This window comes from Rhinolophus sinicus, chromosome 8, assembly GCF_057876585.1.
Source record: "Rhinolophus sinicus isolate RSI-liver-muscle chromosome 8, RSI-T2T, whole genome shotgun sequence".
Taxonomy (NCBI): domain Eukaryota; kingdom Metazoa; phylum Chordata; class Mammalia; order Chiroptera; family Rhinolophidae; genus Rhinolophus; species Rhinolophus sinicus.
The window spans coordinates 17123286-17136218 of NC_142508.1; the positions used below are offsets into that span (position 1 = coordinate 17123286).

Genomic DNA, 12933 nt, shown 5'->3' on the forward strand with positions numbered 1-12933 from the left:
TTTGATGCTTTTTCAACAATCCTGAACTAATCTAATTTTTTGTAACCCAGCCATTTTGTGTATTTTGGGACATAATATGATCTAGAAAGTATTAATAAAATTATAGCTATTTTTCTTTATATTAATCAAAGTGTGTTTATTGACCAAACTACAAAGGGTTGGGGATTCTTAGAAAACAGATTCAGTGAGATCCCCAGGTCACAGGCAGATGAACTGTGCTCAGATTTCATTTCTTCTCTCACTGGCTCTGTGGCTTTGAGCAAATTATTTGTTCTTCTCCAGACCTCAGTTTATAGTTTACGTAAGTCATGAGTGTTGTCCAAGATGTTTTCTGTGGAACACCAGTCCTATGAGATATTCTTTGGCAAAAAAGGTTCTGTTATCAATTAAAATTGGGAAATGACTTAAATAGTATATTAAAGGCTCTGTGAAGTTCCATAACAACAGTATTATTTAATTTTGTCTTACCCAGCTGTCTCTGTTATTTTACTACAGAAATCTTATTTAGACTAACACCCAGTCAGATTCCACAGATGGATAGACCCTGGGAAATTTCTGGACATCCCTGAATATTCTGCTTGATTTCCTTTTTCCCCCTCTTGCTTCGACATGGTATTGTAAATAGGTCCTTTTAGGCAGCTACTTTTTAGGAAGTATAGCTATACTACCAGTGTTGATGTAGAGAAGTAGTTAAAACAATAGAAATGTGAAGCCAATGCATATATGGAAGATTTATGTTGTATCTCAATGTTAAGTGTGTTTATGTATTTATCAGTTATTATCCGGACCAGGAAAAGACACTCATGTAATATGTTTTGTTTTTTCCATAATATTCATTTTGTGGGGGCAGACAGTAATCTTGGTATACTCTTGGGAATGTAAATGGGCTTATTTCAAATATTAAATTAGTAGTTACTTACAGAATAATGATTAGTGAGGCTGAGAAAAATAATATTCTCCCCTGGCTCTGAGAGACAATTAATTAGATTTAGAAACAAGGGGCTAGATTTATTTTAACTAACAGGATTTTTTTGTTTTGTTTGTTTTGGAATTATATTCTGTTTTCCTTTTAATGGATCCGTAATCCACCTCTTCTTCTCTAGTTGTATTCTACTCTGAAAGAAGGCAACCCACCCTGGGAGGTGACAGAAGCGGTTCTCTTTATCATGGCTGCTATAGCAAAGAGTGTTGATCCGTGAGTGTCTAATAAGTCTTTTGCTGGGAACTCTAAATATCAAAGGAAGGAAAATTATACCATTTTTCTCATGTGGTATATATTTGGAAACTCTTAGAACTTCTTACTTCTATAATTGCTACCTAGTCTGATGACTTGTAGAGTCTAGCCCAAAGTAGCATGCGTTGCTGATGTCCATGTTTAAACCACATTTGCTAGAGTTAAAATTATTTTGTTCTTGATGCTAGGAAAAGAATGCTGATTTATTTTTCCATCTAAGGATCCTTTATGAAAGTTGGTATAATCAAAAATATTGTTCTCCTTTTTTTCTGTCTTAGAGATTTCATTCATGAGTTTCAGAGAGGCAAGGCATAGGCACTGTTTTACCTAAAAGAATAGCAGAATCTAAAGGGCAGTTATTTTTGTTATTGCCATTGGAAATGTTTAAATTATTAGAAATTGATTTCTAATTGCTTAGCATGGAAATTCTATTTATGATTTTAACATGAATCCCTAAAAACAGAGTTTACTTTGTGCCATGAGTTTATAAATTGATGCTAGTAGTATCTGTTAAGTTTTCTTGTGTTATGATCAGATACCTGCAGTTGAGCTCTCTATCCAAGGCTTTGATTGGAGAGATGGATAAGGCATGTATTTGTAAAAAGTACAGTGCTCCTTTCTTAGCTGCCTTACAGGGCCTAGTCAGTGAAATGTGATACCGTTTCTAATCCAGTAAACATTCAAGGACACGAGTAGATTCATTTTTCTCAATTAAAAACTTCTGGTCCTGAATTACATCCTATACTGTTTGCTCTTAAACCCATTTTGGTGTCGTCTGGAACCTTCATTGACAGCCTGAAGATTATTAAAATCACTAATATTCTAACTGATATGTGTTGATGTGACAAAGGATGGGTAGAGAGTATCGATAATTAGCTTAGTGTCCCTGGGAAACATAAATGAGACAAGATTTTTTTTTTTTTTTCCTTATTTACATTTCAAGCCAACTACATGATTGTAAATTTTTAGTACATATAAAGGAATTAATAGACTTCGTTTATCAGGGAGTGCTCTTGCTGTGATCCAGGGTATTACATGTATTTTAAACATCTTTTATTTCTGGATTATGTTCTACCACTTTTGGGGGTATCCTCCACTCTACTTAAAAGAACTTCAGCCAGGGGCGGTCGGTTGGCTCAGTGGTTAGAGTACAGTGCTCATAACATCAAAGTCGCCGGTTCGATTTCCACATGGGCCAGTCAGCTGCGCCTTCCACAGCTAGATTGAAAACAACGACTTGACATGGAGCTGATGGGTCCTGGAAAAACACACTGTTCCCCAATATTCCCCAGTAAAAATAAATAAATAAGTAAGAAGTTCAGCCAGTATTCTTGGGGAGTGAATAAAGAGAAGGTAAAGGAAAAAATAAATTCATGGCACTATGGAAAGTATTTGGTTTACTTTGATTTTCCCTCATGTTCCACATCAGGGTACCTTTACCCATTCCTGCAGCTTGCATTCTTGTGCCTTTAGTTAGTGAGCTGGCCCACTCGTGCTTACCTGTTCTTAGAGTTTCCAGTATCCAGCTATAAGAAATCTTTTGGAGAATAACAGCTAATAGAAAGTGGTCTATGAGAACTATTCATTCATTCATGTAGCCATTCAGCAATGTTTATGGAGTGCCCACTATGTGCCAGGCACTGTTCTAAGTGCTGCAGATACAGAAATAAATAAAACATTCTTTAAAAGAAGACATTCATTCACAACAAATGCCTGCCTCTCCAATTTGAAGAGCCTTATTTGATAGCAGGATGTGTGTTAGAGACACTTCACTGGCATTCAGAAGATTAAAGAGCAGTATGCTTCTGAAACAGTGTTATCTTCCATTTCTTTCTTTTCCCCTTTTTTGAGGATTTAAAAAACTTCCGTGCCAAGTGCTGAGCACTTTTATCCAAATGGTTATTTATTTAGAAAGAAGCCCTTTAGCAATGATTTGTGTCATTGCAGCCTGTTACTGGGCCAGAACCTAACCTCTGAAATCAGTAACTGAGTGCTTGCCTTCTGTACTCAGGGAGAACAATCCCACACTGGTGGAGGTCCTGGAAGGAGTTGTCCGTCTCCCAGAGACTGTACACACGGCTGTGCGATACACCAGCATTGAATTGGTCGGAGAGATGAGTGAAGTGGTTGATCGAAATCCTCAGTTCCTTGGTATGTGTGAACTCACCCCTCAGCTGCTGCTGCTTCTGATTTTTCTGATTGTCTTCTTCCTCTTTTGCTCTTGTTTTCTCTATTTCTCTTATTGATAGGTAGAATGTTCCTAGGCACCAAGAGTAAATGTTATGAGTTATTACTTAGTTGATACAACATCTGTAACCTGATCAGACTTTGGAGAAAGGACCTATGAAAGATTAGATCTTTAGATAGGGCCAACTTTGCTGCCAGCACTCTGCTTCAGAATGAACATTTCTGTCTTTGTTAGTCTTTGGCATGTGCTTGAGCTAATCAATCAGACTCCTAAGGCTCTAACTTAAAAGCTAAAGCTAAGGAGGGTTTTTCAGTGTTACATACGCCATTTAATGTGTTTCCTGTACTTACCTTAATTAATTACCTTTTTCAACTTGATTTTATATTACACAAGATTTTTTTTTATTAACTGAAGCTCTCGTTTAAAAAGTAATGTGTGTTCCTTTTTTGTTTGTTTCTGTACATGATTTTTCTTAGGGGTTTTCCTTATAAAAATATTATTTTTATAAAGCAAGGTAAAAGTAGGATTTGCTTTATAGTAATTCATCTTTATAATCAACTTTCTTGGAACACTTAACTTGCATTTGGTAAAGTAAAGCAAAATAAATGAATTCTTCTAGTAGTGCTGAAGATCTGTCTGCATGTTTTTAAGACCTTTTGTAACTAAAGAAGTAAGTATTAAAGAGTCACCTTTAGGTAACTATCATTGTTCTGATTAACGTAGGCTATTTTTACAAAGTGATTCATCGTTGAGTATAATGGTAGCTCTCTGAGCTTTTACATTCTTTCTCACATTATCCTATTTTTAATACTTGGATGGTCATATCCACTAGTGATTTTCAAACTGAGTCGGTGGTTTTCAAAGTGCTCTGTAAAATCCTTAGCAACAACCATCAGTTGACTGCCATGAGGAAAGAAATGGAAGATACATGTGTAGATAGGACTCGGGTGGGGCTTCCTGATACTGTGTCCCTGAGATCAGCTCCATTTTTATTTGTTTTATATATTAGGGTTTGATAACATTTCTTTTTTTTTTTTTAATTAAAGTTTATTGGGAAAACATTTCATTCTTTAAAATGGTTCTTTTGCTTTAAAAAGAAGGGGAATGTAAACCTCTGTTCTAACAAATTGGAAGTTTTCCTTGACTTTCAAGTATATGATTTCTACTGTATGGTTTTCTCCTTAGACCCTGTGTTGGGCTATTTGATGAAAGGCCTTTGTGAAAAGCCTCTGGCTTCTGCTGCAGCCAAAGCCATTCATAACATTTGCTCTGTCTGCCGAGATCACATGGCTCAGCACTTTAACGGACTCCTGGAGATTGCCCGTTCCCTTGATTCCTTCATGTTGTCTCCAGAAGCTGCTGTGGGCTTGCTAAAAGGTATTTACTTATGCTAGTAACCAGGAACAGTCTCCTCTAAACCACTTCTGGGGGTTGTCTTACATCAATTACATCCCAGTTTTTCAGTTGCAGTTTACTTCGTGGTGGGGAAGGTGGCTTTTCATTCAGAGTAGAGGGTGTTGATTATGTGTACATGAGTTTTTTTTGGTAAGATTTTATTGGGGAAGGGGAACAGGACTGTATTGGGGAACAGTGTGTACTTCTGGGACTTTTCCAAGTCAAGTTATTGTCCTTTCAATCATAGTTGTGGAGGGTGCAGTTCAGCTCCAGGTCCAGTTGCCGTTACTAGTTGCCGTTGTTAGTTGCAGGGGGCGCAGCCCACCACCATCCCTTGCGGGAGTCCAACCGGCAACCTTGTGGTTGAGAGCCCCCATTCCAACCAACTGAGCCATCTGGCACTGGCCCATGTGGGAATCGAACCGACAGCTCTGGGCATTAGGAGCACGGAGCTCCAACCGCCTGAGCCACCGGACCAGCCTCTGTACATGCATTTTTAAACTATTTTAAAGCTATATAACTCATTCAAACTGCTTACACTATGTATAGCACAGACCTAGATTTGGAGTAGATACAACAGGTTTGAACTAAACATAGTTCCTTTTTGAGTTAGAGGAAGAATCAGAAGGGAGCTCAAATAAGCATTGCCGTACCAAAGAGGTAAGTGGAAGTTTAAAGGTAGTGTGCCTGGAGCAGTCCTGTAAGTAGAAGCCAAGCGTCCTGGTCTCTTAGTGGACTTCAACCATTACTGATCAGCTTACATTGAGTGATTGCCTGTCTAGAGGCAAACAGCCAGGGTGGTGATGAAGCTCAGAGTAATAGAAGAACTAGAGCTATTAAGGCCAGGAAAAAAGACTTAGGAGAGACTTTAAACATGATATCTATTTTTATATATTTGAAATATTACGTTGTAAAAGGGAGAATAGATTTATAAGGCCAAGAAAAAAGACTTAGGAGAGACTTTAAACATATCTATCTTTATATATTTGAAATATTACATTATAAAAGGGAGAATAGATTTATTCTGTGAATGATCAATTGTTGACAATTTACTACTCCTAGAGAGAAAATGCTTTCTAACTTGTCTTTCTGAAAACAGATTGGGGTGTCTCAAGAGGTAGTAAAATCCTTGCAGCTGGTAGTTGAGAAGGGATTGGGATATATCAAATAAAAGATTGGGTAATATGACCTGTGCAGCATATTTTAAGCCTCTGTGAGTGACAGACAGCCTTGGCAAGACTGGATGACCTTATGTCTGAACCAGTTCTGTTCTTTCCGCTTCTGTGACCAGGATCCTTATCAGCCAGTGTAACTACATTTTTCCAAGACAGTTTTTCTTTTTGTAGCATAGGTTTTTGTTGTTGACCTTCATAGGCATAAATAATAAGGTATTAAATCAGAGTCACATATTCTTTGCAACTACTACTGTGGTTATTGTTGCCATCTTATCATTTTCTAGTGAAATTAAACCTTCATGCTGAAGTGACATCTAACCTGTAATATTTTCTAGTGAAATTTAACCTTGATGCTGAAGTGACGTCTAACTTGTAATGGAATGTGGCATCCTAGTTTTCAGTGGTATTTTCTAGATATGCAAAATTCTTTTTAGTTACGTTCTTTTCTGTAGAAAAGAATTAAAAGGAAAAATCATATTTAAGTTAGATTCCCCCTGCCCCCCAAATTTTAAATAAAAGTCTACACATCCATGGCTAATAGACTGTCAAGAAGAATCAGTTCAGGTTTTTCATTCACATTTGAAGATTTGTGGATTGATTGCTGTTCTGTTGAATGAAATTTCAGGAGATGAGAAAAATCATAGTCAAGGAATGTTTTACCTAGAAGGGACCTAGTCTTATAGTCATCCTTAGTCATCCTTTGGTTTGGGGGGAGGTGCTTCAGGAGATGTTGGGGATTGGAATGAGGGAGGCTGAGTAGTAAGTGTCTGGGGCCTTCTAACCCCACTTTGACCTAACTACCTCTTTTTTTTTTTTTTTTTTTTTACCTATTTTATTGGAGTTCCAAGTTAAGATTTTATTTGGGGGAAACTGAGAGAGAGGGGCCTTTTGCAATTACCTTAAAATGAACAAAAAAGGCAAACTTAACTATTACTCTCTATTTAAAGCACTCATTTTACAGATAAAGAAACTGATGCCCAGAGAGAATGCCTTACCCAGCTCATGGGTTGTATTACGGTAGAACTAATATTAAATCTCTAATTTAAGCCCATTCTTCCAAAAAAAATTATGTTCATATTTCTCCAACTTCTCTAATGATAAGAATTGCCTATGGTACTCACCAAAAATGAAGACTTTCCCTGACCCTCTAAATCAGAATATCTGGGAAGTTTGGGAACCATTGGCTATGCTATGTAAAAATAGTTTTGGCATTGGCTTTGTGAAGGAGATTTTAAGGCTTTGAAGAAGTGGAAGGGGAGGTTGTTTAAGCATCTTTAATCCAATAGGCTACTGAGGAGAAAGAATTTAATACTAACTTCAATTGTAAAGTTCACTGTGAAAATCAGTATAGTGGTCTTAGCCAAATGAAGAAAAAACCAACCATCAGTAACAAAATATTGTAATTTAAAAAAAAACAGTGCTGATTTTTTCTAAAAGAATGGGACTGGTCAGCCTTTTCTGTTAATTATATGCCAATGAACTGCCTCAATTCAGCTTTTATTTTCTTCATTTGTATCTTCCTTTGTCTTTTAGGGACAGCACTCGTCCTAGCCAGATTACCTTTGGATAAGATTACTGAATGTCTTAGTGAACTATGTTCTGTTCAGGTCATGGCATTGAAAAAGGTGAGTCCAACTAAGTAAGGGAGTGGAACAAATGTTTACATGCTAGGGAAAGACATTTATTTACAGGTAATTTTTAATCTACCTGAAAAGTTATTAAAAGTAAAAAGTCTACCGAAGTAGCAGTATACATGGAATAAATACCTATATAATCAATAGATTTTCACTATATCAGTAATACGTTTAGAAGATATAATGGAAAAAATACCATTTAGCAACCAAAACCACAACCTGCCAAGTTTCCTTGAAAAATATTATAAAGATGTCAGTTCTTCTGAAATTACATTATTAGAGCAATAACAATGAACATACCAATGTGATTTTTAGAATATGACAAAATTATTCTAAAGTTCATCTAATAATATGCTAGTAGAAGTGTCTAAGAAATTTTAGGAAAGGAAAAAGGGGTAACTTGCCTATCTCTTAAAATGTATTACGAAGCTCTAATAATTCTAAAGCTTTATAATCTAAAATGAAATGTGAATATAATATAGATTATAGAATATATAATGTTATATATAATTTATATTTCAATACGTAATGTAAATAATATCTTAATTATAATAAAAGTAAATGGAAAAAAATTAAATGTTTTCCACTCTACAATAATCATATAGTACAATATTAGGAATAGATAGTCTTGGCCAGATGTCGTAAGATGGAGGAAAGTAATTTGACAATATCAATTAAACATTTGCACCATTTGAGTAACTTTCAAGAAATAGAGATTGAGGCAGAGGTTGGTGTGTAAGGGTATATGTTTCAGTGTTTACATGTGTAACGACTGGGTGTTAATGTCTCTGTCTCTTCAGCTGTTGTCTCAGGAGCCCAACAATGGCATATCCTCAGACCCCACTGTGTTCTTAGACCGTCTCGCAGTAATATTTAGGTAAGAAAGGAGACTCCAGAGGCCTGCCTTGGGTTAAAAGTGCAGATGAGACCATTATGTATTAAAGTAAGCAAGTTTTGTTTTGTTTCTCAAATTTCCAACTACCTCCTATAATCTCCTCTGTCAGGAGACTAATTAAGGCCATTACCTGAAGTCCTGGGGCAAAGGCAAATTCTAAGAAGTTGTTCTTGGTAGACTTTTGTCAAAAGAGCCTTTAAAATGTAATTCTTGGTCTCTAGATCAGTGTTTCTCAAACTTTCACCTGCACCCGAGTCCCCTGTAGGTCTTATCAAAACACAGATTGCTGGGTCCCGTCCCCAGACTGTCGGATTGATTAGATCTTGGATAGGACCCAAGAATTCACATTTCTAGTAAGTTCCCAGGTGATGCTCCTGCTGCTGCTTGCTTTTCCAAGGACCACACTTTCAAGCACACTGTGTAGCATGCGGGTACAAAAAATAATGAAGCCTTTTCAGTGACCAGGTGAAATTAATCCTTTTTTGAAGTCAAGAGGAGCCTAATGATTGACAGTGTTCAAAGAGTGATCCTGAGTTACGTAATTGATCATTTGTGAGACTCACAGGCATAACTAAAATATCAGAGTAATAGTTGTATAAAAGCCTTTGTGAATGCGTTAAAATAGGCATTGTTTTAGCTTATTCTTGTGAACAGTTGTCTTTTTCTGAGTTGGTGCAATGCTTTCTTTGTATAATAAGGAAAGTCCTGTTACATGCCACTCTGAGAGCCTATTAACAGTAGCACTTATTTCACAATAAATGAAAGAAAATCCGCAATAAATGGAAATGCTGTGATTTAAAGAAAATCAGATTTTTATTAAATTGCTGTTGCGCTTTTTAAAATTAAAGAATTTCTTTAAAGAGACTGGTAATCATACAGTTTTTTTTTTTTTTTTTCCTGCTTTCCTTCAAATTAGTGGATACCAGAACTAGACAGAATAGTAGGATTTGACATAATGTGTATGGGCCCATGTGTGTATCGTTGGGTTCAGATTAAAATCATGAGAACCATCTTGGGCAGACTATAGAGTTCCTAAAGCTTTTGACTTCATGCTGGGAATGGAGCAGTATTTCGGTTCTCATAGTGGATTCAGACAACCTGTATATATTTTTTATTAATTTGGAAGAGGCTACATATTCAGGTTTATAAAGGGAAAAAAATGAAAAAGATAATTGTAAGTGCCCCACACCCACAGCCCGTGTACCCAGAGTTAGATTGAGTGTACACGTTCTAGTGGGAGTGGCTTACAGGTGGCAAGAAAACTGACAGGATGACTTAAACTATATGCGTGTGTTTGTTTGAATGGAATAGGAGGAAAAGGTGTTGAGTCAAAAAAAAAATTTACTGTCTTTTTTTTTTTTTATTTGGTGAAAATGATACTAAGTAAACTAACAGGGACAGGGCTCTGGATCCTAGATAAAATTGCTCTTCTTTCACTAATTTGGGCTGTTGTCTCCCCAGACATACCAATCCCATTGTGGAAAATGGACAGACGCATCCGTGCCAAAAAGTCATACAGGAAGTAAGTACTAACAGATGCTGATGGAACAAGGCTCTCTTCCTTTTTCCTTACAATGCTGTGGGTAACTGAAGTGAGAGGTACTTGCTTCTGTGTGCAGAGGAAGATTCAGTTTGTTGATATGGTTTGTATACTAATGAAAGGAGGAATCGAACCATCCACATATTTTAGATTTCAGATTTTTTAAATTTTTATTAAATTTATTGTGGCATTGGTTAGTAAAATTATTTAGGTTTCAAGAGTACAGTTCTATAATACATCATCTATGTATTGCATTGTGTGTTCACTACCCAAAGTCAGTTCTCCTTCCATCACCATATATTTGATCCCCTTTACCCTCTTCTACACGCCTCCCCCCCTTACCCTCTGGTAACCACTAAACTGTTGTCTGTCTCTATGAGTTTTTGTTTGTCTTGTTCGTTTGTTGCTTTCAGTTTTATATCCCACATATGAGTGAAGTCATATGGTTCTCGACTTTTTCTCTGACTTGTTTTGCTTAGCGTGACAATCTGAAGATCCATTCATGTTGTCGCAAATGGCAGTGTTTCATCTTTTCTTTTGGCTGAGTCATATTCCATTCTGTATATATACCACATCTTTATCCAATCATCTGTTGAACGGTACTTTGGTTGTTTGCAGTTCTTGGCCACTGTGAATAATGCTGCAGTGAATATGGGGGGTGGGTACGTATATCTTTATTGACAAATGTTTTCATATTTTTAGGGTAGATAACCAGAAGAGGGATTGCTGGATCATATGGTGTTAGGTTGGTGCAAAACTGCAGTTTTTGCAATTGTTTTTAAACTTTATAATTTTAATTTTAATTATTATTATTATTTTTTTTTAAGGAGCGCGCAGCTCAGTGGCCCATGCAGGGATCGAACCAGCAACCTTGGTGTTATTATTATTAGCATCACGTTCTAACCAACTGAGCTAACCGGCCACCCGTTTTTAAACTTTTAAACCGCAATTACTTTTGCACCAACCTAATTCTTAATTTTTTGAGGAACCGCCATACTGTTTTCCATAATGGCTGTACGAATTTATATTCCTACCAGCAGTGTAAGAGGGTTCCTATTTCTTCACAACCTCTCCAACACTTGTTATTGGTTTTCTTCTTGATAATAGCCATTCTAAAAGGTGTGAGGTGATATCTCGCTGTGGTTTTGCTTTGCATTTCCCTAATAGCTAGTGAAGTTGAGCATTTTTTTCATATATCTGTTGGCTATTCATTTGTCTTCTTGAGAAAAGCATCTGTTCAAGTCCTTTGCCCATTTTTTAATTGGATTGTTTGTTTTCTTATTGTTGAGTTGTATGAGTTCTTTATATATTTTGCACTTTTAGCCCCTGATCGGAGGCGTTGTTTGCAAATATCTTCTCCCATTCAGTTGGGTGCCTGTTTGTTGATGGTTTCTTTTGCTGTGTAGCTTTTTCATTTGATATAGTCCCATTCATTTATTTTTGCTTTTACTTCCCTTGCCTTTGAGGTTATAATTCATAAAAATAATTTTAGATTTTATAAGAAAACAGGCTGTGGGCAAATGCATTAAAAAGCCAAAGAAATAGAGATTAACTGTGTAAATCCTAGAGTAGCTAGGAGGTCCGATCAATACTAGCAAAAAATTTTTGACAAAGCCAGTTAACCTTCATGGCTTTAGTTTCCCTGTTGATAACATACTTCCCTTATGCTTTTTCACTTAGGGTAAGGTGAGGATTAAAGGGCATGTTTTGAGAAGTGCTTTTCAGATTTGGGGAAGAAACAACAAATATCCTTAAGTGTTCAACGATACAAAATAATACCATTTCCTTAACTCTGGTCCTTTTGTTCAAGGTCTTCCAACTTCTTGGAACTGTCTTTAAACATCTTCCTCTATAACTCATACTAATTCTTTCCATTGTAACTCAGGAAGTTAATAAAAATTTAGGAAAATGTCTTTGTCTTTTGGTAAAGGTAGACATGCTCTTCTTTCTGTTCTAAAGATTCTCCATGCTTCTCTTTAGAAGTGGTTGTGTTTTGGTGATGGATAAGGTATTGAACCTCTGCACATATACACACACACACACCAGCCAGAATCGGGCCATGTGTGTTCCTATAAAGAAAACTTTTTCCAGATTATTTAAAAGCCAAATCAAATGTTACCAACTTGGGAGCATTGTTTTCTAGCTCTTAGTTGTTCATTTTTTGTGTGTGTGTGTGTGCTCTCTCATGGTGACTCAGATATGGCCAGTTCTATCCGAGACGCTAAATAAGCACCGGGCTGATAACCGGATCGTGGAGCGCTGCTGCAGATGCCTCCGCTTCGCCGTTCGCTGTGTGGGCAAAGGCTCTGCGGCCCTGTTGCAGCCACTGGTCACACAGGTAAGTTCTGTTCACGAGACGGGAGAAGTGAGGTGCGTGGGATGAAGTAGGAGCCATCAGAACAAAACTCTGCTGATGAAATAAAACACTTCCGTATTCATTTAACGCAGACGAGAAAATGTTGAGAAGAGTTAAGCAGTGCCTGTAGTAGGTGTGTTGTCCTAGGAGGGAGACAAGACAACCTGTGATCTGTTCTGTATAGTGATGGTCTAAACAGTAGTACATTCCAGTATCGAATTAGGACAAGAGAACGGCATTAGTGCTCGGCTCTTCTATACCAGGGCTAAGCATTTTTATATTCATTTCCTTTTTTAAAATGTGGTAAGTCAGACTTTGCAATTTCTTGGCCCTGAGGGATTTTCTTCTATCTTAACCTTCCTTAGTTCACATAAGGCTCTTATTTATCAAGATAGAAATTTGATTCTTAATCACCAAGATTGACGTGTAATTATGTTGGTGGGACTCCCTGTATGAGGTTCTCTAAGATCCTCTCTAGACCGACTCTATATGGGATACCGATGACTAGTGACTGTT

At 36.9% G+C, this 12933-nt stretch overlaps 1 protein-coding gene across 2 annotated transcripts in view; it reads left to right on the forward strand.

The window, feature by feature from the left end:
• Positions 1-12933, forward strand: part of TNPO3 (transportin 3) — a 73529-nt gene that overhangs the window by 41574 nt on the left and 19022 nt on the right. For both annotated transcript variants that reach the window (XM_019751530.3, XM_088799922.1), the window contains exons 10-16: positions 1104-1195; positions 3246-3385; positions 4608-4799; positions 7526-7617; positions 8427-8503; positions 9983-10043; positions 12259-12399. In XM_019751530.3, coding sequence (XP_019607089.1) covers positions 1104-1195; positions 3246-3385; positions 4608-4799; positions 7526-7617; positions 8427-8503; positions 9983-10043; positions 12259-12399 — 795 coding nt within the window. The remainder of the gene's footprint in view (positions 1-1103; positions 1196-3245; positions 3386-4607; positions 4800-7525; positions 7618-8426; positions 8504-9982; positions 10044-12258; positions 12400-12933) is intronic.